General features: G+C 35.9%; 2 protein-coding genes and 1 long non-coding RNA gene across 5 annotated transcripts in view; 1 reads left to right on the forward strand and 2 right to left on the reverse strand.

Annotated features, from left to right (window-relative positions):
- Positions 1-808: 808 nt before the first annotated feature.
- Positions 809-22,797, forward strand: LOC103096367 (uncharacterized). Of its 2 annotated transcripts, XR_008915432.1 has the most exons (6): positions 809-945; positions 4,391-4,561; positions 6,311-6,414; positions 6,850-8,498; positions 15,798-15,953; positions 19,084-22,797. It is a non-coding gene; the product is annotated as an uncharacterized LOC103096367 (long non-coding RNA). The 2 variants fall into 2 exon arrangements; XR_008915431.1 differs by lacking the exon at positions 6,850-8,498.
- On the reverse strand, positions 5,028-6,524 carry LOC100027839 (protein FAM209). Of its 2 annotated transcripts, none has more exons than XM_056812928.1 (2): positions 6,333-6,524; positions 5,028-5,367 (listed from the first exon to the last, which is right to left on the reverse strand). In XM_056812928.1, the coding sequence occupies exons 1-2, from the start codon at positions 6,507-6,509 to the stop codon at positions 5,107-5,109; spliced, it is 438 nt and encodes a 145-aa protein (XP_056668906.1). In that variant the 5' UTR covers positions 6,510-6,524; the 3' UTR covers positions 5,028-5,106. The 2 variants fall into 2 exon arrangements, with proteins under 2 accessions (XP_056668906.1, XP_001378024.1); XM_001377987.3 differs by having other exon boundaries at positions 6,131-6,483.
- Positions 8,555-24,543, reverse strand: part of RTF2 (replication termination factor 2) — an 84,276-nt gene continuing 68,287 nt past the window's right edge. Inside the window, exons 6-9 of the mRNA XM_001368978.5 lie at positions 19,999-20,112; positions 10,889-10,943; positions 10,705-10,800; positions 8,555-9,124 (exon numbers count right to left, since the gene is read on the reverse strand). Coding sequence (XP_001369015.1) covers positions 8,946-9,124; positions 10,705-10,800; positions 10,889-10,943; positions 19,999-20,112 — 444 coding nt within the window. The 3' untranslated portion in view covers positions 8,555-8,945. The remainder of the gene's footprint in view (positions 9,125-10,704; positions 10,801-10,888; positions 10,944-19,998; positions 20,113-24,543) is intronic.

Consider the following 24,543-nt stretch of genomic DNA (forward strand, 5'->3'; position numbering starts at 1 on the left):
GGTACCTCTGGACTACTTTCATTTGGAAAATAAGATTCTAAGTTAGAAAGGACCTAAATAGGTGGTAACAATTCCACCACCACCACCGAAAACAATAACTAGCATTTATTTAGTGCTTTAAGGCTTGCAAAATGCTTTATAAATATCATCTCATTTTATCCTTAAAACAACCAAGGGAAGTAGGTTCTATTATCTCCATTTTTTACAGATGAGGAAATTGAGGTAGAGGTTAAGAAACTTTTCCAAGGTAACAAAGCTAGTAAGTATCTAAGGCTATATTTAAACTCAAGAGGGTCTACCTGACTCAGGTCCATAATTCTATCCACTTGCATTGGTGCTGTTTTTTCAACATTTGGGAAAAAAAATTCATTTTGCTTAAAAGCTCTTGGTACTCTTGGTACATTAATTAAAAAAAGCATCGGAGACTAAATGTATCTTTCTTGATTTAATACCTAAAATGGAAAGAAGCACCAAAGTGCTTACCAGGAATGACATGGGGAAAATGTTGTCACATCTGTTGTGTTTCATTTTATCTCACGGTTTTCCTACGATTTTACTCTCTCTGGCTAAAAAGACTTTAGTTTAAAAACTTTTGATAAGGACAGCTTATCTGAAACTTTATTCCCAGTCTTCATGAGATATATACTCCATGCCTGACCAGATGCCAGTCACTCTGGCTGAAGGTGAGTTTTGAACCAAGGTCTTTTGTCTCTACCACTTACCTCATAAAAATGGGGATAATAATACAGCCTACCTCACAGAGGTAAAGATGCTAGAGGTAAAGCATCTTGGTAAAAATTAACTCACAATTTCACATTGCTGAGTATTTTTGAGTCCTCTAGTGCTGTACAGAGTTAAGAACATTTTGGAGTTGACACTTCATCGATTTGGTGGCAACTCTCTCCCAACTCCTACTCTCCCACTTCCCAGCCAAAGTACAGTAAGGTGTGTATACTATTTTTATATTATAGTGATTTTGTGTGAAATTCTCAAAACAAAATTCTTAATGCTGCCAAGATGACCAGATCCGGTGAAGAAAGGGCCTATGTGAGAGGTTGAAAGTAGTGGGTAGAAATTGGCTTGGAAGAAATAAGCTTGGAATCTCTGTCATAAAATATATTGATTGTGGTATAGGTTGCAGTAGCCATACTGCTTTCATTTCAAGCCTGGACTAACTCATGAACTGACAGCAAATGAGCAAATCTTCTGTGGCCAAGAATCCTACCAAGGATAAAAATTTGAACCAAATCTCTTTGGTTTAGTATAGCATAAAGTACATTGGTTTTGGAGTTTGAATCTATCTATCTATCTATCTATCTATCTATCTATCTATCTATCTATCTATCTATCTATCTACCTATAACATTTATATATATATATACCCAGGATTTGTCTCTTTGAGCCTCCACTTCCTCATCAGTGAGGATGATAAATGAATTGATGAAAAAAAGCATTCATTAAGCACTCAGTATGTGAGGATTCATTCAAAAATGAAGAGAATTCCTGCCTTTGGGGCACTTATACCTCAGACATTTCCCAGCTGTGTGACCCTGGGCAAGTCACTTGACCCCCATTGCCTAGCTCTTACCACTCTTCTGCCTTGGAACCAATACACAGGACTGAGTCTAAGACAGAAGGTAAGGGTTAAAAAAATAAAATAAAATCCATGTGTTTGGGCTAAGTCCAAGAGAACATAAAAGATTGACTTTCACTCTAATAATATCTCCATCTCTACCTGTACAGTGATACACAGTAAATATGATTTTTTAAAAATCAGTCTCATTATTTGGTAATTACTTTGAAAGGATACTACACATTTACTATACCAACATCTAGAAACTTATTCCCCGGACTTCCCTCAGAGCCTGCTTAAGGTACATATAGGAAAGCCATACTGATCACTTTTTATAATCATGATAATCTTGGCACCATGCGATTTCTGGCTATTTCCCAAATAAAGTTCACATTTAAAGGAGACAGATTTGCTATTACTGAAGAGACTTAGAATAGGGATTGTCTTTATGTCACCAGTAGCAAAGCAATTTCTATACATTACAATGAAGGCTCCATTCCTCAGAACAGTTTGCCTCTTTAAGGGGACTATACTGTAAGAGACAGCAGTCATTTAAAAAAATCCTTACCTTCTGTCTTTGTATCAGTTTTCAGACAGAACAGTAGCAAGGGTTAGGCAATTGGGGTTGTGATTTGCTCAGGGTTACACAGCTAGGAAATGTCTGAGGTCACATTTGAACCCAGGTCCCAGATCTGATGATCTAAACACTGTTATATAGCTGCCCCAATCGTTTCTTTTAAAAAAATCCAATTATATATGCAAACCCATAAGAACTTTTAGATTTATTGTTATAGAATCTAGAACGTATACATGTTCCAGAAAGTCCCACCACTCAAAAATGAGTTCTTGCCATGCAATACATTTGTTCATGACTTTCAAAGAGTCTAATAATTCTTAGATTGTCTCTCCTGGTTCTATTTTCAAGATCAGTCATTTTTTTCAATGAGATATTTCATATTATCTATTTTTTCATTCTTTAGATTTTGTTTGTTTCTTGATGTCTCATGAAGTCATTAGCTTCTATTTGCCCATTTCTAATTTTCAAAGACTAATTTCCTTTTGGTCTTCCTTTTCCCATTTGGTCCATTCTACTTTTCATGGATCTCTTTTCTTCATTGGATTTCTTTGACTTCTTTTCCAGTAGGTCAATTCTGTTTAAGAAACTCATTCCTTCATTGGATTTTTTGGTGCCACCTTTTCCACTTGACTAGTTTCTCTTTTTTAAGCTGTTTTCTTTTTGCATTGCTTTCATGTCTTTATTCCATTTTTCTTCTACCTCTTATTTGATTAATTCCCTTTTAAGTTTTTCCAGTGCCTGAGACCAATTCCCATTTTTTGCTAAAGTTTTGCACATGCTTGCTTTGCTCTCACTGTCCTCTACTGAATCAGTACCTTTCTTTGCTCTTCTTTGCCTCCATAAAAATTTTCCAGAGTTAATTTTTTTTTTTTGCCTGTGGATTGGGAATTCTGAAAACTGTTGATTCTGTCTCCTCTGCTGATGGGTTGCAGGATTTGAACACTGAGCTATTTGCTCTATGGACTTCAGGGCCTCACCAAGGGTTGGTGCCAGTGCTTGAGACTTCAGAGTGGATGAGAGGTGCTCTGCTGTTGGCTTAGGCAGGGACCCATGATCCCAAGATTGGCCTATGCCTAGGCTCAGAACCTGGTGCAGTAGGTGGGGGGTGGTCAGCCAGTACTCCTCTGTGTGCAGTTTTACTTTGTTTCCCTTATCTTGTGAACACTGATTCTCTCTCTGCCTACCTTTCAAGTTGTAATCTGCAGGAGTGCTCCTTCACTCCAACTTCTTGTTAGATCTCGGTCTTCAGTCATTTTGAGGCACTATTTTAAGGTCGGTTTGGGCAGGTTCTTGGAGAAGTTTCAGCTTTTGCCATCTTGGCTCCGCCTCAAATGCAACACATTTGTAAATTGGTTATTTGGAAGTTGTAATATATTTTCCATCAAAACACTTTTAATGATTCCCTTTACTGCTAATGCAACCTTGTTCAGTCATTTCAGTTGTGTCTGACTCTTCATGACCTCATTTGTGATTTTCTTGACAAAGATAGTAGAGTGGTGTGCTATTTCCTCCCCCAGCTCATTTTATAGATGAGGAAACTGAGGCAAACAGGATTAAGTGACTTGCTTAATCACTGAGGCCAGATTTGAACTCAGGTTTTCCTGACTCCAGACCCAACACTCTATTATTCACTGAACCAAATCTAGCTGCCCATTACTAGTTACAAACACAAATACTGACTGGCCTACTGAAAGGCTTCTCTAGACAAAGATTTTTGTAGCCAGGATGGTATGGGGCTACTCTAGGCCTATATTGTAAATCCAGATTTTCAGGTTGCTTCTATCAAATTTGTTTATCAAATTACTCAATTTATATACTGCATAATAGCAAACAATCAAGGAAAATTTGTGTGACTAAATCAGCATCAAATTTCTATTTTATTAATAAAAAAGCCAAAATAGCTCCACTTTACCTAAATCAGAGGACTATGGTTTGTACACTTCACCAAAATTTCCCCAAATTTCCACAGTGACTGCTTGTTCCTCTTAACAGTTTACAACCATCCCGTTGTCAAAGATCCCTTTTTGTGGTGTATATGCTGCTCTTCAATATTTTAGAGGTTAATCACTTATATTCTACTGATGGAAAATGTGGTTTCATTTCATTTCGGTGTAGGAATAGTTTTCATCATCCAAATGTTCTGAAATCACATGAACTCTATTAAGGATTGTACTAAGCATTTATAAACAAATACACATTTGCTAATTACTGGCTGAAATGGAAATCTATTTTTTTTTCAGCTTCCGTAATGTGAAACACACAGGGGAAAAATGATGGATCTAAATGCAAAAGTTTTCATGCTTATAAAACCTACTCCTGAGGAACTTTATACTGACACCATCAATATCAAAGGACAAGGGGCAAGGAATAAAGAATTTTCATCTGATCTGATGTTCAAACTCTTAGGAATGGTGAGAAGAATTATAGCTACATGACACATTCTGCAGGGTTGCAGTCACATTCCAAAAGCCATAATTGAATTTGGCCCAACTTTAATACCATCACCTTAAAGATCACAGAAGCTCTCTATTTAGGCAGCTATGTCAAAGGCTATATTTCCGAAATGTACATTATCAGGACAGAAATAATACTCCTCATTGAACATCTATTTTTGTAATTAGGGAAGGAAAAAAAGTTTTTATGAAAAATTATGCCCTTTCCACAAATGTATTTTTCCAATAATTCTCCGGACCCAGTTAAAACAGAGAAAAGATCATTAGTATTATGGCCAAGGAGAAAGTTTCCCTTGCAATTATGGAGAATGTGTTGATTAGTAACATAATTCCCCAGTTAAAAATAAAACTTTGAAGTCACCAGTTTTACATGACACAGAAGTTAAAATTTTTGAAATATTAAAAAAAGGTACAAATGAGGAAATCATTTTCTTGGGAATAGTTTATTAGTTTGTCAATCATTTGACTTTTTTTCCTTCTCCTACTTTGACATCCAAACCAATCTAGTCAGAGTCATCTTCTCCCCATATCTCATATATTGTAATATTGTTGTGTGGATCTGAAGGGACTTCTGAGTCTGGGAGTTTGAGGGAACTACCAGTTGCCATGGCGACTTTGAGACTTCGCACTTTAGACACAAATGTCACCAGATCCATCTCCAGTTGGGTTAAGGTATTCAGTGCATAGTCTTTGTTAGGGGCAGCATTCTGATTTTTCTTTTGTAGGGAGCGGTATGGAGAGCTTCCGCTGTTTAGGTCTTTATCCTGTCAAAAAAAATATTAGTAATGAATCATTACTTGGGGGGACAGTGTGAAAGTCAGTCTAAAGTAGTGATTCCTGTCAAAGTATAACAGATATTAGCTGACCTTCCCCACCCTCACCCCAGGTGACAGGATAACCTATGTATTATAGAATCATATTGAATTAGAGTTATATATGTATGTATGTTATAGGAAATTATAGAATTATCAGGTTAGTCACTATAAAAGATAGAGCTGTATTCAAAAGGATAGTGAGCTAATTTTCACCCATAAAAGCTATTTTATCTGAAGGACATCCCAATCTGTGGAGTTTGTGTATTTGAATCTCTTGTGTAATTATTTTTTCCAAGTTAGTGAGCTCCAGAACAAGGCCTGTTCCTGACAGTTAATCACTGAAGAAATAATAGTTCCTTAGGTTGTCAAGTTTAGAGAACAAGTTTAAAGGGCTCATTTGATAGGCTGAGAACAAGTTTAAAGGGCTCGTTTGATAGGCTGAGAACAAGTTTAAAGGGCTCATTTGATAGGCTGATTCCCACTATGAGTTCTAAACCTCTCTCCATTTTGGTCAGGTTCTTTTCCTGATATATAGTAATTTTTGAATCCAATGATTTCCCTGTCACAGGTATCTTCTGTCCCCGACATTTACCTCTTCTGACACCTGTATTGAAAATAAAACCTGATCAAACTCAGACACAGACACCATGTGATCCAAGATATAAAGGCCACACAATCAATACTTCACTTCCATTCAAAACTGGATCCTCACCTTATTTTTGACACCTTCCCCTCGGAATCTTACTATAGCATAGAGTAGTCCAACAAAAAACAGCCAGATCCATTTATTCCCAAGCCAACCTTTGGCCTGGTCGGACAGATTCTGCCTCATCCGAAAGTGGCCTCCTCCGCAAGGCAAATCACCCACAGGTTCTTTGGCTTTCTCTTTCAGCGAAGAGAATATAAAGGCATACCCTAAAGTAGTGCCCAGCAGGAAGAACAAAGAGCATTTCAGCATATGCATGATGAGCAGAGTGGGAAGAGTATTCGCTCATGGTGAGTGTGTTTCCCCAGGCATCTGGGAAACTGAAAGCCAAGCTGTCTTTGTCTGTTGTGACATCACCAACTGCCCCACAGTCACCAGAACACATCACAGCTGCTCTGGCGATGGGGGGTGGGGGGAGGATAATGACCCAGACCACTGGGAGACCGTAGGAGAAGGCCTAACAACTGTGTAATGTCAGTCTTTATTCCAAATGTCTCTTCCCTTACAAACAACACCTAGAGTTCTAGGAATATAAGTATCATAGATTGTAAACATTTAAAAAATATAATGCCAAGAAGTGGTGAAGCTCCGAGCTGGGCTGGTGACTATGAGAAGATATGCCAAATATGGGCCCTTCATAAGCCTGAAATCAATGTATTTCATTCTAAGTATAATTCCTGAAGCTATTCTTTCACAGAACCTTAACTATTGTTTATCTTCTCTAGACGCAGCTTTTTAATTCAATATTCATCAATGAGCTTCACCACTTCTTGGCATTAAGAAAATGGAAGTTTCTTGAGGACGGAGAGATATTTCATTCTGGTTTCCATATATGCCTGGTTCTTAGCACATTGGTATTTAATGTTTGTTGAATTGAACTGAAACCCTGAAAACAGCCTCCTGATTACTCTCCCCTGCTTTCACGTCTCTTCCTACAATCCATTCTTTTTTTAAACCCTTACCTTCCGTCTTGGAGTCAATACTGTGTATTGGCTCCAAGGCAGAAGAGTGGTAAGGGCTAGGCCATGGGGGTCAAGTGACTTGCCCAGGGTCACACAGCTGGGAATGTCTGACCCACAATCCATTCTATGAAGTGTCACTGCCAAACTATTCAGGAGTCAACAGAGTCACTGAAGGGTTTTCTAACCAGAGTAGGGTCAAAGGAAGATGAATTCCAACCTGATAATTTTTTCTCCATAACGTGGCACCAACCTGGCTTTCTTGCTTTCTCTCTATTCCCTTACACTGTAGTTACAGTACAATATTGTTCCTGTAAACACTTCAGACTTTCTTGCCTCCAATCTATTGAGCATGCCATTCTACCAGAATGCTCTTCCCTAATAGCTCTACTTGCTGAAAGCTTACACATCCTTCAAGACCCAACACAATACCTGCCTCTTCCATGAACATTTTCCTCTATTCCACAAATCAGATGTGATTCTTCTCCTCTGAGCCCCAAGAGCATACTACCTTCTACTAACTGAACTGCATACTTTTAGAGTTGGAAAGGGTGGCAGTAATCATTTAAATCCAATTCTCTCATTTTATAGAGGAAAATGAGGGCTCCAGAAAGACTAAGTGATTAGTCAAGGGCACAATACTAGCTATAGTTAATTTTGTACTTGAAGGCAAGCCTAGGTTCAATTACTAATCATTATTTTTCAATTCTCCTTTTGCCTCCAGCATCTGGCATATATATAAGGCTCTGCATAGAATTGGCACACAGTGCTTGCCGAAATATGAATAGCTTATGAAAGAAGACTCCATTTAACAATTATTAAGTACCTAATAACTGCAAGGTGACCATGCACCTTGGACATGGTTTGGACAAAGCATGATGCTGCCCTTAAAGGCCTTGCATTCTATTGGAAATGAAATTTTTATCAATCAAAACAACCCAACTTCTACTTAAATGATTATAAAATGAAAAAAGAGGACACATGTAGTTACTATGCATTTTTAAATGGAAACATACAGTGAGACTTAACAAGAAAATTTAGTGTCAGAACAATGATTTTATAGGAAAAAAATTCTTATATGAAAAGAACACCAAAGCTGGCCACAAAGAACTAAGATCTGGAGAGGCAGAAGGACCCCGGTAATAGGAGGGGCTCTTCATTTGATTACACTGATCAAGATTCATTTGGGTGCTGCTAATATCCTTTGACATTGCCCAACCCATTAGCTCATCAAAAAACTGTTGTCTTTTTTCCTTATCTGACCCTTCACCTTTCCCAACTATATTCCTTATATTTTTAAGGTCACAGATGGAAGACATTTTCCTTAATTATTTTAGACAAGTCCAACTATCTGGCTCCTTCTATGACTGAAATTCAGGGCATGACCTATTCTGAAATGCTCCTAAGAGACCAGAGTAGGTATCCTTTCTACTTTACTATTAGACACAAAATCAAGACAAGTAAGCAGTAGTTTCATTATTAGTATATACTTTATTTTAACTTAAACTGGATCTGAAATATAAGATGAAAAAGGTTGTTGTTAGATTTTCATTATTTTATGACCAAAATAATGAAAAATTTTAAAGTAAAGATGAAATACAAATTTACTTTAAGTATTTTATGTCTTTTAATGTTCTCCAATGATAGGCTCTATAAATACCGAATTTCTCAATTACCTGAGCATATGCTATTTTTCCTACACACTCAATAATTACAACTATTATACTTAATATAGGCAAGGGCAAGTTTATAAACATTTTCCAAAATATAATAAAGCAGATAATATCAGATTACAATGACTAGCCTATGTGAAAACTATTCTTTCTTGGGGAAGAGAAGCTATTATCACACAGAATAGTAATTTAGAAGCAATATGATGTGTGAGTAACCCAATTGGAAGACTCCTCCTTAGAGCGTTTGGCTGAGCTGTGTGTTGTAAAAATTGATTTGTAGGCCTCTGATTCTTCACTGTCTGCTATAGATCTCTTGGTGGTTCCAGAGGAAGATTTACTAATTTTTCCTGAAGAACTTCCATTTGTTCCTAGAAAAAACAGAAAAAGCCAAAGGCACCAGTTTTAATTCTAGCATTATCAAGTTAACATATTTCCTTTTGAGAGAAAACATTCCCATATTGCATTTAATCATAAATGTCAATCTGGTTCTGTAGGCACATTTTTCTCCAACCTTCCTAATAATCACAAATTATATGAGTTACATAATCACAATTCCCAATTCTCTAAATATTGACAGAGCTAGGAATTTTTGTTTGTTCAATAAAAAAGAATTTTTATTCATTAATAATTGTTATTATTCATTACAATCATATTCATATTCATATCATCATCCATAATCATCATATTCAATAAAAATTCATTAAGATAATTTTATTTTATATTGCTTCATATAATACATCATAAAAATATAAACATTTTCTAAATAAAAGATGAATTGCAAAAGAGCAATGGATTTGGAGAGAGTGGGAAGGACTGAGTTTAGAATGCCTGATTACTGCTGCCTTTTTTTTTTTTAATCCCTACCTTCTGTCCTAGTATCAATTCTAAGATAGGAGAGTGGCAGGCAATTGGGGCTAAGTGACTTGCCCAAGGGTCACATAGCTAGGAAGTATCTGAGGCCAAATTTGAGCCCAGGTCCCTCCTGACTCCAGGCCTACTGCTCTATCCACTGAGCCATTGAACTGCCAAATGAGTATCAATATTGAAAAGATTTGTCCAAATCAATGTCAGTAGCAGCATCACCATTTTGTCCAGTTAACCGTTTATTCTAAATGGAATAATAACAAATTAATACTAATTTCAATTTCAGATTTTCTTATTTGTCTACTCAGTTGAGAACACTGAAAAAGAGATGCATATCTAGTTCTTTCTAAACCAGGAGTTTCCATCCTTTTGGCAGTCTGATGAAGCCTGTGGACTCTTTTTCAGAATGTTTTTAGATGCATAAAATAAAATACATAGCTTTTTAAAAATCAAAAACTCTTGACTATCTGAACACCAAAGGGATCATAAAAAAGGGGAAAGGGCCTATTTAAAAAAATATTCATAGCAGAACTGGATATCGAGGGGATATTTATCAAATGGGGAATGGCTGAACAAATTGTGGTGATTGAATACTATTATAAATGATAAGCAGAATGATTTCAGAAAAAGCTAGAAAGAACTACATGAACTGATAGAGTAAAATAAGCAGAACCTGAAGAATATTGTACAAAGTAACAGCAATATTGTATGATGATCAACTGAAAAACTTTGTTACTCTTAGCAATACAGAGATCTAGGACAATTCTGAAGGACTTATGACAAAGAATGCTATCCACCTCCAGAGAAAGAACTGTCTGATGCAGATCAAAGCATACTATCTTTCACATTAGTTTATTTATAATCTTATTTTGGGGTTTTAGTTTTCTATGAATATTTTCGTATAACAATGATCAATATGGAAGTATGTTTTGTATGACAATATACATATAATCCAGATCAAATTGCTTATACCATTTCTGAAGGGAGATAATTTGGATCTTAAATTTCAGAAAATGTATGTTTAAAATTGTAATTACATGTATTAGGAAAATAGATTAAGAACCAACCCCTGCCCTAAACAAACCTGTACTTTTCTGGGTAGAGCTAAGTTTCTTCTCTCTAGAATTAAGGCTAGTTTCTTCATATTTTCCACCCTTAACCTTTGACGGTCCTGGAGATTCTATAAAAGAATTAGAAATATGAAATTAGGAAGGGAGAGGTTGGAGAAAATGACTTTTCAGCACAATGAAGCTATATTAAAATGTTACCTTCAGTGACATCTGGCTTGGAAGCTGATTCTACTGCCTTGGATTTCTTTGATTTCTAGCAAAAAAAAAAAGGAAAAGGGAGGAAGATGAAATCTGAAAATATTTTTAACAGATAGGAAGAAGCACATTAACAAAAGTGACTTTGAAATAGATTTAGGTCTACTGGTCATGTTAATGTGCTTTAAAATACAAGAATTTGTTCCTCCTGGAGTACACTTCTGAGACTCCATTAATACAAGGGACACAGGATTGTAGAGTTGAAAAGGTACCATAGAGATCATTTTGATCCCTCACTTTATAGGTGAACATCGATTCAAAAACTATATGTAATTTCCCAAAGTTATAAGCTAGTTTAGTAGCTGAGCAAGTACCAGAACTCCCTTTTGACTGAAAAACAGAAATTTTGATAAAATATCATTCATTTTATAAGCCAGTATACACCTATTAAACATCAATCCAATGTTTACTAATTATTTTCATTGCACTGTATAATAAACTGAGGATAATACCACAATTCCTGCCTCCAAACAATTTAGAATTTGTTGGGGGTGGGGTGGGGTGGGGCAAAGACAAAAATTTAAATGATTACAATCAAACTTAAAATAGGATAAGCGCCATAGTCTGGGCTATTTTTTTCAGGAAGTGTCCTTCTGGCTAAAAATTTCATAGAATACTTCTAGATTTATCCTCTAAACCCCTTTTGAACTTTTGCTTGAATTATACTTATCCTGTGAATAAGGCCTCCTACCTTCCTACCCCTCCTTGCCCCAAGCAAAAATAAGAGGGATCATACAATGGATTTGGAGCTGGATAGAACCTTAAGAGGCCACTGCAAAGACTATCTTTTTAAAAAATCTGCCTTGTGTGTTATTTGTCCCTCATTTTCAAAGAGGACCAATGACATCCTGACGTGATATCTTGACTTCCACTTGAATTGGACCTAAGTGAGGCAGCATTGCACAAAGTCATCAGCTTCACTCTCTTTCAGTCATCCAAGTCAGAACAACTGGTTTTGGTCTGGGATGTGGTGGATGACCTTGTGCTCCACAGTGGCCACTTTAGCTGCCTTAATGGCCATTGGAACACATTGTTCACTTCTGCCTGTTCCATAGGGGAAGTCTTCACATATTAGGGGAAGATCCCCCTAACTCAATGGTCTAACTTTGAGTAAAAAGTATTTTAAAATTATGTTGGTGTAGTTCTGTGTAGTTCATGGGTTTGTTTTGGTAGGTATGTATGCTCTGAGGTTATTTTTTTTTCCTGTGGTTATTTTAAAAGGAGTATCTCTTCTTGCAGAACTTTGTTAGTGATATGTAAAAATGCTCTAATTTCTGTGGGTTTATTTTTGTATCCTGCTACTTTACTAAAATTATTGATAATTTCAACTAACTTTTTAGTTGAATTTTCTCTTATTGCTATTGCTAGCATTTTTAATATTAGTGATAATGGGCATACTTGTTTCACTCCTGATCTTAGTGGAAAGGCTTCTATTATCCTTCTTACAAATACTACTTGCTGGTGGTTTTAGGTAGATGCTTTGTATCATTTTAAAAAACCCTTCATTTGTATACTTGTGTTTTCCAATGTTCTTAACAGGAATGAGTGTTGTATTTTATCAATGGCTTTTTCTGCATATATTGATCTAATCATAATTTTGATTTTGATTACTTTTGTAATTAATTTGGTCAATTATGATGATAATTTTCCTTATAATAAGCCATCCTTGCATTACTGGCATAAATCCTATTTGGTCACAATGTACATATAATCTTTGTGATATATTGTTGTAGTTTCCTAGTTTTATATCTATAGTCATTAATGAAACTCATCTATAATTTTCTTTCTCTGTTTTGGCCCTTTCTGATTTAAGACCATATTTCTTTCATAAAAGGATGTTGGTAAAACTTCTTTATCTATTATTTCAAATAATGTATTTAATATTGGAATTAATTGATCTTTAACTGTTTGGTTGAATTCACTTGTGCATCCATTTGATTCTGATGCAGGGTGTGTATGTGTGTGTGACCACTTATGGCCTGTTCAACTTTTTTCCTAAAATAGGCTTACTTAGATATGCTATTTAGGTAGTTTATATTTTAAAAAATTTTTCCATTCCATTTACATTTTTGACTTTGTTGGCATATAATTGAGCAGAATAATTCCTAATGATTGCTTTAATTTTCTCGTCATTGGAGATATGTCACCCTTCTTTTAATGCTAGTGATTTGATTTTTTTCTCTTTTTAAAAAATCATATTAACCAATGGTTTATCTATTTAGTTTGTTTATTTGTTTTTTAAATAAAACCAACTCCTAGATTTTTTTAATTTAATAGTTTTCTTATATTCAATTTTATTGATCTTGCCTTTAATTTTCAGGATTTCTAATTTGGTGTGTAATTGGGAGTTTTTAGTTTGTCCTTTTTTCTAGTTGTTTTTTAAACCTTACCTTCTGTCTCAGAATCAAAACTCTATATTGATTCCAAGGCAGAGGACTGATAAGGTCTAGGCTGGGGGTGGGGGGCAGAGGAAGGAATTCAGTGTTTAATTGCCTTGCCCACTGGGGTCACACAGCTAGAAGTTTTTGAGTTGAAACCAGGACTTTCCCAACTCTAGGCCTGGCTTTCAAATCCACTAAGCCACTTAGCTCCTCCTTTTCTAGTTTTTAAAATTGCATTCTTAATTCATTGATCTGTTCTTTGGGAAAAATTAATATCTTATTAATATCCATTTAGAGATATTAATTTTCCCCAATTACTCCTTATTCTATATCCCCAAATTTTGATATGTTGTTTCATTACTATCATTCTCTTTAATGAAATGTATTGTTTTTTCTATGTCTTGTTCTTTCACTCATCCCTTAAGTTATTTAGCCTTCAATTAATTTGTCTTTGTGTTTGCATGATCCTTTCTTATATACATTTTTTTATTACATTATGGTCTAAAAAGAATGCATTTCTACATATAACTATAATGTTTTTGTTTCCTAATATATAGGGTCAATTTTTTTTTAAGACACTATATACTGCTGTGAAGGTATATATTCCTTTCTATTCTCATTTAATTCTCACTAGATATCTATCATAATTAAATTAGCTAAGATTTTGTTCATCTCCTTGACTTCTTATTTTTTGGCTAAATTTATCAAGTTCCGAGAAGGGAAAATTGAAGTTCTTTATCACTCTATTTGAACCTCATTTAGCTTTTCCTTTTAAAATCTGGAGGCTATAACATTTGGTGCTTATAGATTTCATACTGACAATGCTTCATTATCTATGGTATCTTTAGATTTAGATTTAGATCTCCATTTATTCTTTCGATTATAATCTCTTTTAAAAAGCTTTAACTTTGTCAGAGATCATGACTGCAACTCTTGTTTGTTTGTTTGTTTCAGTTGAGGCACTGTATATTCTGTTCTAAGCATGATTTTTACTCTATATATGTCTCTCATTTTTAAATGTGTTTCTTGTAAACAGAATATTGTTGGGTTCTGGTTTTTGATCCATTCTTCTGTTTCCAATTTATGGGTGAATTGATTCCATTCTATTTTTTCCTCACTATATATCTTTTCTTTTCCTCTCCTATCAGTTCTAAGACAGGAGAAAGGGCTGGCAATTGGGGTTAAGTGACTTGTCCAGGGTCAGATAACTAGGAAGTATCCGAGGCCACATTTGAACCCAGGTCCTCCTGACTCCAAGCTTGGCATTCTATCCACTGTGCTACCTGGCAGCCCCCAAGATACTTTTAGAATTAAAGTATCTTTATACACATTTACATGGGGGCCTCCAGAGCAAAGAACTACTTTAATCAATGAACTTGGTTGGTTAATTTTTACCATCACATTCCCCAAGAGTAAAAAACTTGGACACCCTCCCATTCAAAACAAAAACAAACCCAGCATATATAGCAATATAAAACTTGTACGTTTAATTACTGGAATGAACACTAGATTGTCAGTTAAGATCTAGGTTCCCGGTCTGGTTTTAATTTCCTTCTCTTGCAAAATTAAGGGAGTTGTGTTAGAATATTATCTTGAGTACCCCTCATTGTCCTAACATTTTACAGTTCTAGGAATCACTGGAATTTCACAGTACAAATAGAATTTTCTCTGTAAAAACTAAGTACTATATCATTGGCACCCAGTAGGTGGTGCAAAAGAGACATTCAAGGACATTTTAGGAGATACCAATCCACCAAATGCATCACCAGCAAGGCGGGGGAAAAAACAACACACAAAAAGGAGAATTTTTGTTGCTAAATGAAATTTCCCATCTTTTTGAGATCCAAAGGTCCGGCTCACATAAGGCACACTGCATTGCAAATTCTCATCCAGGAGGTACATACAGCAGTGGGAAGAGGGCGGGGCTTGAATCCCAAATTGCTATTTCCTATCTGCCAAATCTTAATCTCTCAAAGGGATTTTTTTACAGAGATTGATACTAGATGTCCTGAAAGGCTCTTTCTAACTTTGAATATATGATCCTAATTGGGGTGGGAGGACACATTCTTTTTTTTTAAGCCCGTACTTTCTGTTTTAGAATTGATACTCAGCATCGGTTCTAAGGCAGAAGGGTGGTAAGGGGTAGGCAATGGGGCTTAAGTGATTTGCCCCAGGGTCACAGAGTTAGGAAGTATCTGGGGCTACACTTGAATCCATGTCCTCCCAATTCCAGATCTGGCTCTTTATCTACTGAGCCACCTAGCTTCCTCAGATAGTAATTTTTTTAAAAAATGAATCAATTTAGTTTTGAAAAGGTCACAAACTTTAAAGATATCTGATTATATATAAACAATATTCACTTCAAGTGGAAATCATTTTTCTAAACATAGCAACAACTAATATCATAAAGTAATCTAGCATAAGGTAATATTCTGTTCTCTTGGTAACAGAACTTTACATTATTTTCACAGGTTTGGAAAACATTTTTCTTTTTGTCTTTTGCTTTAACTACATTTCCGAGTGGATTCTTCCCTGTCCCTGAGAGCAAGCCCTTATAACAAAGAAAATGAAAGAAGGGAAGAAATGTTCAGCAAAACTAACATTTACATTGGCTTTTGAGGAACTTGGTAAGCCATTCTCTGGTGGTTTTCTTTAGATTAAAGTGATTTATTAGCGAAAAGAAACATGATTAAACAAAGTTCTAATTTTAAAAGCTAAAAGTTTCTTCAAAATTCTCCACTGCTCATGCTTAAAATATAACCTTTCTGATAAATTGCTCCCTATTTTGGAATAATGGTTACTGTTAGATTTTTACTACATGGCTTATATGGCAATAAAATACTAGTTAAGGAAAGAAAATTAATATAAGGAGATTGACTAACTGGCACTAGGATCCCTAAGTTTTGGCTAAGGTCCCTTCCAAGCTCTGACACTTGATGGTCTATGGTTTTGTTCCACTCAATAAGATTCAATTATACAAGAAACAAATATCAGCTTTTAAAACAAATCTCAAACCAAAGTATTACTTGTCCAATCAGGCCACAGTCACTAGATTAATAGGATTCTGGGGAGTCAGAACAAGTTCTCTTCAAGAACCTTACTTCTGAACTAATGCCATTCTTTAAACCACAGCTGTTGGCAGTACTATACACTAGTGGTTCTTTATTTGGTCTCAGGGCAACTGAAGGAATCCTTCCCCTGCAAGGGCATTTATTTATGGATATTAAACCTATCAATATTTACCACTTTAGAAAAGAAAACATCTTAGAATTGTGAAAATAGTTTTGATTTTACATGAGACTGTCCAAGGAGTCCCTGGCCGGTCCACACCTGGAGAACTGCTGCTTTACCCAACATCTTTATTAAATCACATGTGTAAACCTGAGTCACTGAATGCCCTAGGAGCTCTGGTGATGTTAAATGTGAGAGTGTTATCCTTCAGGGCTCTCCGTCATGGATCCTCTTCTCTTCTTTCTCTTATAATCTCTCCTGGTAGAATGATAAGCTCTTTGAGGGTATGTACTGCTGAATTTTTATTTGTAATGCAAGATCCTGGCAGAAAGCCTATATAATAGGCACTAAATAAATGTGAGTTGAATTTATTTGGTAACCCCCAAGATCCTTTCTAGGTTTAAATCTATAAGGAATATGATCTCAACAGCTCCCTAGGTTCAAATATCATCGTTACCTAGATAACTTCTAAATCTCTATATCCAGGCTTAACATCTCACCCAACTAAAGTTTCATATTACTGCCTCCTAGATATCTCCACTAGAATGACTTGTAGGTGTCTCAAACACAACAAAAACAGAACTTGTTTCTTCATCAACTGATTTCTTCTCCCAATTCTCCTTTCTGTTGAAGTTACCATCATTGTTTCAGCTACCTAGGTTCTCAACTTTGGAATCATCCTTGACTTTCCTTCAACTGCTTTCTACTTCTAGATCTAATCAGTTACCATGTCTGTCACCGTCATCATCATCACTATTATTTATGTAATGCCTACCATGTATGCACTATGCTCAGCACTTCACAAATACTATAATCATTTGAACATTACAACAACCCTAGAAGGTAGTTGCTGTTATTATTCCCATTTTTACAGATAAAAAAACCAAGACAGAATAGAGGTCAAGTGGCTAGCCCCAAGGTCAAAGTGTATGAGGCTATATTTGAATTTGAGTCTTCATGACTCCAGGACTGGCATTTTATCTACTCTGCCACTAGCTGCCAACATTTCTATTTTCACATCTCTTGTACTTCTTCCTTTCTCTCTACTCTCAGAAGTTTATACCTATAGTTTAGGTTCATTACTCTCACCTTTACTGTTTGAGTAAGCCTCCTAATTAGTCTTCTTGTTTTTCAATCATTCCCTTTTGAACCATCTTCCAAACAGCAGACAAAATTCCATTATCTACTTGTTTCCTCTCCAGGTTTTGATGATTCCATAGGATAGATGACCAAATCCTCAGTCTCCACAATCTGGTGCCACCTGCTTTTTCAGTCATTTCATATACTGCCCCCTCCCTCTGTATTCTGTTATAGTCCAACTGTCCTGCTAACTGCTCTTCCTACTCAACATTCCATTCTGGCCTCTGGGAATTTGCACAGCTCCCTCTTTCATGTCATTAATTTTACTTGCCCCCTCACTTCCACCCTGGGAAAGCCTTTAACCTCCTTAAAGGACAGCTCAGATACAACCTCCAAAAATGAGTTATTTTCTGATCCTCTTATTTATAACAATCTCTTTTTCTTGAAGTTATTAAGTGTTTTACTTTGTATATAACCTTGTTTTTACTTGTGCACATATTTTGTCCATCAACCCAGAAAAAAGGTAAGTTTCTGGAAGACAAAGGACTATTCTGTCTCATCTTGATATCCCCATATCTGAGTTACAAAGTTATAGAATTTTCAAGTTAGAAGAGACCTCAGAAGGTATCTTAGTCCACACCCAAAATGACTTCTCCCATAATAACATACCTAACAAACAGTCACTCATTTTTGATTAAAATTTTCTACTGGGTAGATAGGTGGATTAGTTCTATTATCTCCAGTTTCTAAGGCAGCTCATTTTACTTTTGGAACTCTCTAATTATTAGGAAGTTTGTTTCTACTTTCTAGGCTCTTACAAAAATCTAATTCTTCTATCTGAATGCCCTTTAAACATTTGAAGACAGTTGTCATATATCTCTTAAGTCTTCTTCAGGCTAAGTATACCTAGTTCCTTCAACTAATTTTCCTATGACATGGACTTTTACCACCCTGATTGCCCTCCCTTGTATATTCTCTACAGCTAATCAATGTCCTTCAAAAATATGGAACTCAAAACTGAACAAAATATTCTAGATATGATCTAAGGAGGCCAAAGCACTAGGAAAGTCTGACCTCCTACTTTCCAGATGCTTGATCTCTTTAACAATTTTTTAGCTGACACATCACAGAAATGACTCACAATGAGTTTATAGTACACTAAAACCATCTCCTTTTTCAGACAAACTAATAACTAATTAAGCACTGTCTTCCAAGTACAGCGTTTCAATGTAGTAATTCTAAATTGAATTATTTGTGCTTTTGTTCATCAAATCTGTTTCTGAACATTCTAGTATCTTGTATTTCATTACCCTCTTGAGTTTTTAAATATGTACTCCTTGATTTGGTGACAATATAATAATGCTATAAATATCAAAACATCTATATGAATACTTAACTTGAATGAATTTAGTAGCAATACTATCTTTATTATTTTTATTTTTTTAGGAAGTGAAACTCTTCAGAAGTACAAGTGTCTTGGATATCCTTAAATCTCATGAAGTTTTATGTGAAAGGAAATTTCCAGTGGTACTTCTCAAATATGTGCTGAGCCAGCAAAGCTCTCATTTCACTTCTGATGCTCCTTTTAACTTTTCTATGATTTGCTTTTTCATATTCTGGTTAACTCCTTTTGGGACTTATGAACTTCTTAAAAACTGTTCTTTTGGGAAAATATTCCAAAATGCATTATCTACCTTTATGTCTTTTTAAAACAGACCACATTTTTTTCTTTAAAAATTCTTATTTTTTTCAATGCCTTTTGTTAAAAAAAAATCATACTTGTATTGGGTATGGTGACAAACACTTATACTCCCTACACTATTTCTTTGCATAGGACATCATCTCCCACCTCTGTGAATATCAAAGGATCTGTGATTTTTATCAGTCTGAGGATTCCAGGATTGGGAATTCTTTCCACTGTGTAGATGGCAATCTTCAGATTTATTAGATTAAAATAAAAAAAACTCTCCACAAATTTCTTGTGGTATGCAAAGGTTAGTTAACTAATTTACTCAGGGTCACGAAGCTAGCAAGAAAGGCTGGATTTAAATCCTTATCTTCCTGAAAGTAACCCTGGTACTTGATCTGTTAAGCCACATTTATCGCTAAAATTGAAGTGAAGCTGAAAAAGATTAAAATAATAAGTAACTCTTAAACCCCTGAGTAGTTAACTGACCATTGCTCCAAGTTTCAAGACTTTGTACCAAGGTCTTCTTGTGGGCTATTAAGAAGCTGAAGAATAACATAAATTGTATTTATCCTCATTAAAAACACATTTATTATTATTCAGCTGAATACTAATCTAAAACCATTAAAGATAAACACATTGGCATATATGCTGGAAAAGAAAGAATATTTTACCTTTTCCAGTTTCATTTTGAGTCGTCTGTCTTCCAATCTCTTCTTTAACACATCCACATCCTCTTTATTGCCATTAAGCACAATGACATCATCTTCTTGAAAAGGGACACCACACTGTAGTAAAGGGAAAAAAAACAGAAGTCGTCATCCCAGTATTGTTACTCCAGAGACTCTCACAGTCACTTCTTTATTCAACCTTTGCTTCCTGACACTCAGTGCCAAGCTTATGAAACATGTATTGCTTTCTAAGTTCCCTTCTCCTTTTCCTAAGTTTTCTATTATATAGCACATTCCAGAGTCCAGAGGCAATATATCTCCTTACTGACTCAACAAATACCAGCATTCATTTAGCATTTATAGGTGCAAAAGTGAGCAAGGGACATACAATCTGGATATTCCCAGGCAGAGTAGAAAATGAATACATAGTTTGCTCAATCACCTGTTATTCATCTTTATACTACCATGCACAATATCCTTTATTACATATATGCCATTAAAATATGTAACATAACAGTATTTATATAGAACTTACTATGTTCCAGGCACTGTGCTAAGATTTTTACAATTATTGCCTCATTTGATCCTCACAATGTTGGGAATTAGGTGCTATTATCCCTTTTTACAAAACAGAAGTGAAGTCACTTGCTCAAGAGTCCCACAGCTAATGTCTGAGATGGAATTTGAACCCAGATCTTCCTGATACCAGGCCAGTACTTTAAATCCACTGTGCTGCCTCTGTCCCTAATATGTATATAAGAAAGGATAGGCAGAATCACATAAGACTAAAATTGTTAAGGAAAGTTGAGGAAGAATGGGTAACTCTCAAGAATAAAATTGTTTTTTTTTTAATACATTATTTTATTTGGTCATTTTCAAACATTATTCATTGGAAGCAAAGGTCATTTTCTTTTCCTCTCCCCCCTCCCAGTACCCCTCCCATAGCCGACGCGCGATTCCACTGGGTATCACATGTGTCCTTGATTTGAAAGAATAAAATTCTGAAGATTAAAAAAAGAATCGATTCCAAAGAGGAGGAAAATTGAGAAGGTACCTAAAGATATGGATACATAGGAAACTCAACAACAACCTAAGATTTTTAAAGACATGTATATAAGCCATGAAAGCAAGGCAAAGTAATGAATACTAATAACAGAATTTACGTATCTCTTTTGAGTTTTTTAGGTACTATTTCATTTGAGCTTCAATGAATAGATGTTATTATTTTTTTTATAGATGAGCAAACTGAGGATGAAAGAGGTTTAAGTGACTTGTCTAGGATCACATAACTATTATGTGTCTGAGGCCAGTTTAGAACTCAGCACTTTCTGACTCCATATTCAATGTTGCCATGCCAGAATTATGTCAAAAGCACTAAAGCTCAGGACAAGCCGAGACTGATATTTGAAAAGTTATACAGGGGAAAAGAAGTCAGAGGGGGAGGGCTCACCACCCTCGAGAAGGCAGAGTTGCCCATCTCTGAAGCTGTGCAATGGAAAGGACAGAATGACATGGCCCAACATGGAGGTTACACCCAAGATAAAAAAGATAAGGAAGGTAGGTCCTGGAGGCCTTCCAGTCATCAATACCATAGGAATGGCATCAAGAAAGAACCAGTGAGATTGCTGAGTGAACTCATGCATTCCAAAGGGTAGGATGAAACATACAATAAATATTTTGTTGAAATCTAAATACATTATGTATACAGTATTCCCCTGACTAACCAATCAAGTAATGACATTTATAAAGTGCTTCCAAGTTTGAAAAATATTTTATATACAGCATTTCACTGTTGTTGCTTCACAACAATCCTCTAAGGTTGTACTTACAGATAATGTGTCCTTATGGCTACGTGGTCTTGATGGAACTATCAAACCCAACCCGTTCTATAATTTTTTTAGGAATTAAAGTCAAGCTCATTTTCCAATAGCTTATAAAATCTACCTTTTCCTTTAAAAAAAAATTAGGATAATTCTTATTTTCCACTCCCCTCAAAAAAGAGGCCTTAAGGGTTTACCACTGGATGTGACTCTGTGAGGTCACACAGCCTCTCAAAGCTTCATCTATCAAGGAGAAACACAACTTGCACCTGTATACATCACAATCATTAGGACTTATGAGATCACAAGATCACAGGATTAGAATTAGAAGGGAATTTAGAAATCATCAACACTAACTGCCAATGGATGGATGGCCCCAATTTGAAGACGAGGAAGAGGAATGAGTACTAGGAGGCCTTCCAAGCCACCAAGGTGTTGGTGATGGCTAAAAGGATGTTTAAAAGTAGCCAGCACCTGGTGGTCATTATTGAAAAGGTGAAAACTGAAATCTAGCAGTTGATCAAGAAATGCAAAATGGTTAAAATAGGGGTTTGGCTTATTATCCCAAGGAAAGAAAATGAAAATAACTGGGTATCTAGGAGGGGACAGATGCAGAATTTAGGACTATGGAAAGTAAAACTGCATCTTCATATTTCTAGATGTTACATTACAAGAATCAAAATTAGTTTCTGAAAGTCAAATTTCCCCATGTAGAAGAATATTGATGCATGGTGACAGAAACTTATAAGGAATATATCAGCTTTTGGTTCATCATTATCAGAACTGAGGAATGACCCTGGAGCAGCAATGCAGAGATGCTGACCTGAGGCTAAAGGCCAGGGGACTTGAGTTTGGCTCAAGACTGACTTTGCCTTGTTTGGTTACATGACTATCAAGATGGGCAAACTGTTGTGAAATAGTAATCACACATCTCTTCTGTTTTTAGTTAAGATTCTAATGAAGCACTCAGGTAGTTCTATGATGTCTTTGCTGCTTATTTCAAGCCTCAGGAACTCTCCCTAAACCCGTTCCTGACTCTGTCCTATTGAGTCTCATTTCTACACTTTTTGCATATGTGTCCATGCAAAAATGCATTTTTTCTCTTGAATTCTTTTCCCACTCCACTCTACCCCAGAACTCTTAATCTGCATGTTTCCTTTTCAGTTAGCTGGTTAGACATTGGGGGAATTCGAAGTAAAAGAACTTAGTGTTTATTTGAGGGAATTCAATAGAGGCAGTGGGGAGGGGTTATCCTATCTTTGCCTTTCTGTGGCATAAAATCTTTATTATTATCTGTGCCTTTCTGGTGATGCTATGGGGGAGGGGGGTGGAGGGCTAGAGAAAAGGGAGGGAGTGGTTGTATTTCCTAAACTGCATCTCCTTAAAATCAGGATTTAGGTAAATATTATACCTTTCTCCTGTCTCTTTTGTATGTTTTTTTAAACGTCCTTATTGTTAGGTTTTCAGCTTTTCATATGTGGCTCAGTCACCACACATAATCCTGACCATGTTACCAGATCTCCCACGCTCTTCAAGAGTTCATCCTGGCTCCAAGGGTCATAAGGAGGAAGATTAGTTGAAAGGTACAGGCTTTTCCAGCTGAGCCAAAAGGTTAAAGGAGGGATGACATGTTATGATTCGGTTTTGTTTGGAATTGTTACTAAGATCACTGCCCCAACTATGCTATGTTATATTGCTACTGAAATTAAGGTAAACTTGACGCACAAAGTTCTGAGCACACTCAATTTATCAGTAAGGCTGGCAATTACCTAAAAGGGGGTCTTTAGCTCACTGGCAAGCAAAAGATCTTGAACACAAGCAGACCATTTGCAGACCATTTTTATAGAAATAAGGAAAAGCATCCCAAAACTAGAAGGCAACATCACAGATGGGGAAAACAATATGATTGATTACAAAGTCTTCAGTATCACAGGCATGGGGGACAATAGGATAGTCTAGAAATTTGGAATACAGGTCTAGCAACAATTCCTCCTTCCTTTTGTCATTATGGAAAGCTCATTGGTGGTGCCCACCTGCATGGCTAGTGTCACAGCAATAACAGATTAAACTTTCTTTTAAGGATAGCCAGTGTTGCAGAGATAACATCAGACTCTTTAACATCCACTTGCATCCTTCAAGGATAACAGATCTCCTTGATATAAGAATAGAACAACAAATAGCAAGAAAACTGAACTTCTAAACTCAGAGACAGTGATTTATAGGAAAGGAGAACTTCCAAAATTTAACTCAGAGACAAATCAATGTGACTTAGTTATGCAAAACATCAGCAATGATACAGAATAAAATCTATTTCTAAAAATGGAGACAATATCAGTTTGATTTTCGTCGTTACAAATGGGAAGGTGGTGTTTTCTGAATCCAGATGCTACTTTTGGGTTTCTCTCTTTTGAAACATTTTTCTTAATTTGCACTTTTTGCAGGGCAGATTAGAAACATGAAAGAATTGCTATCTTTCTTTTGAGAACTCTCTGGACAGATTCCATTCTTTATTATAGGTTCTTTGATCCTCTACTGCCTCCCTCCCCAAGTTCTGTTACCCCTGTGAGAGGAAATTTACTCCTACCCTGTGTTACATCCCCAATTTTAATCCATTTTTACACCTCTCACTCATTGAGTCTGATTTTTTTTCAGCCAATAAATCCTTCTGTGTGTGGCTCTTTCTGTGTTTATTTCCATCATTTCTTCTGTTTTTCTCTCCTTCCTTTCC

Source organism: Monodelphis domestica, chromosome 1 (genome assembly GCF_027887165.1).
Source record: "Monodelphis domestica isolate mMonDom1 chromosome 1, mMonDom1.pri, whole genome shotgun sequence".
NCBI lineage: Eukaryota > Metazoa > Chordata > Mammalia > Didelphimorphia > Didelphidae > Monodelphis > Monodelphis domestica.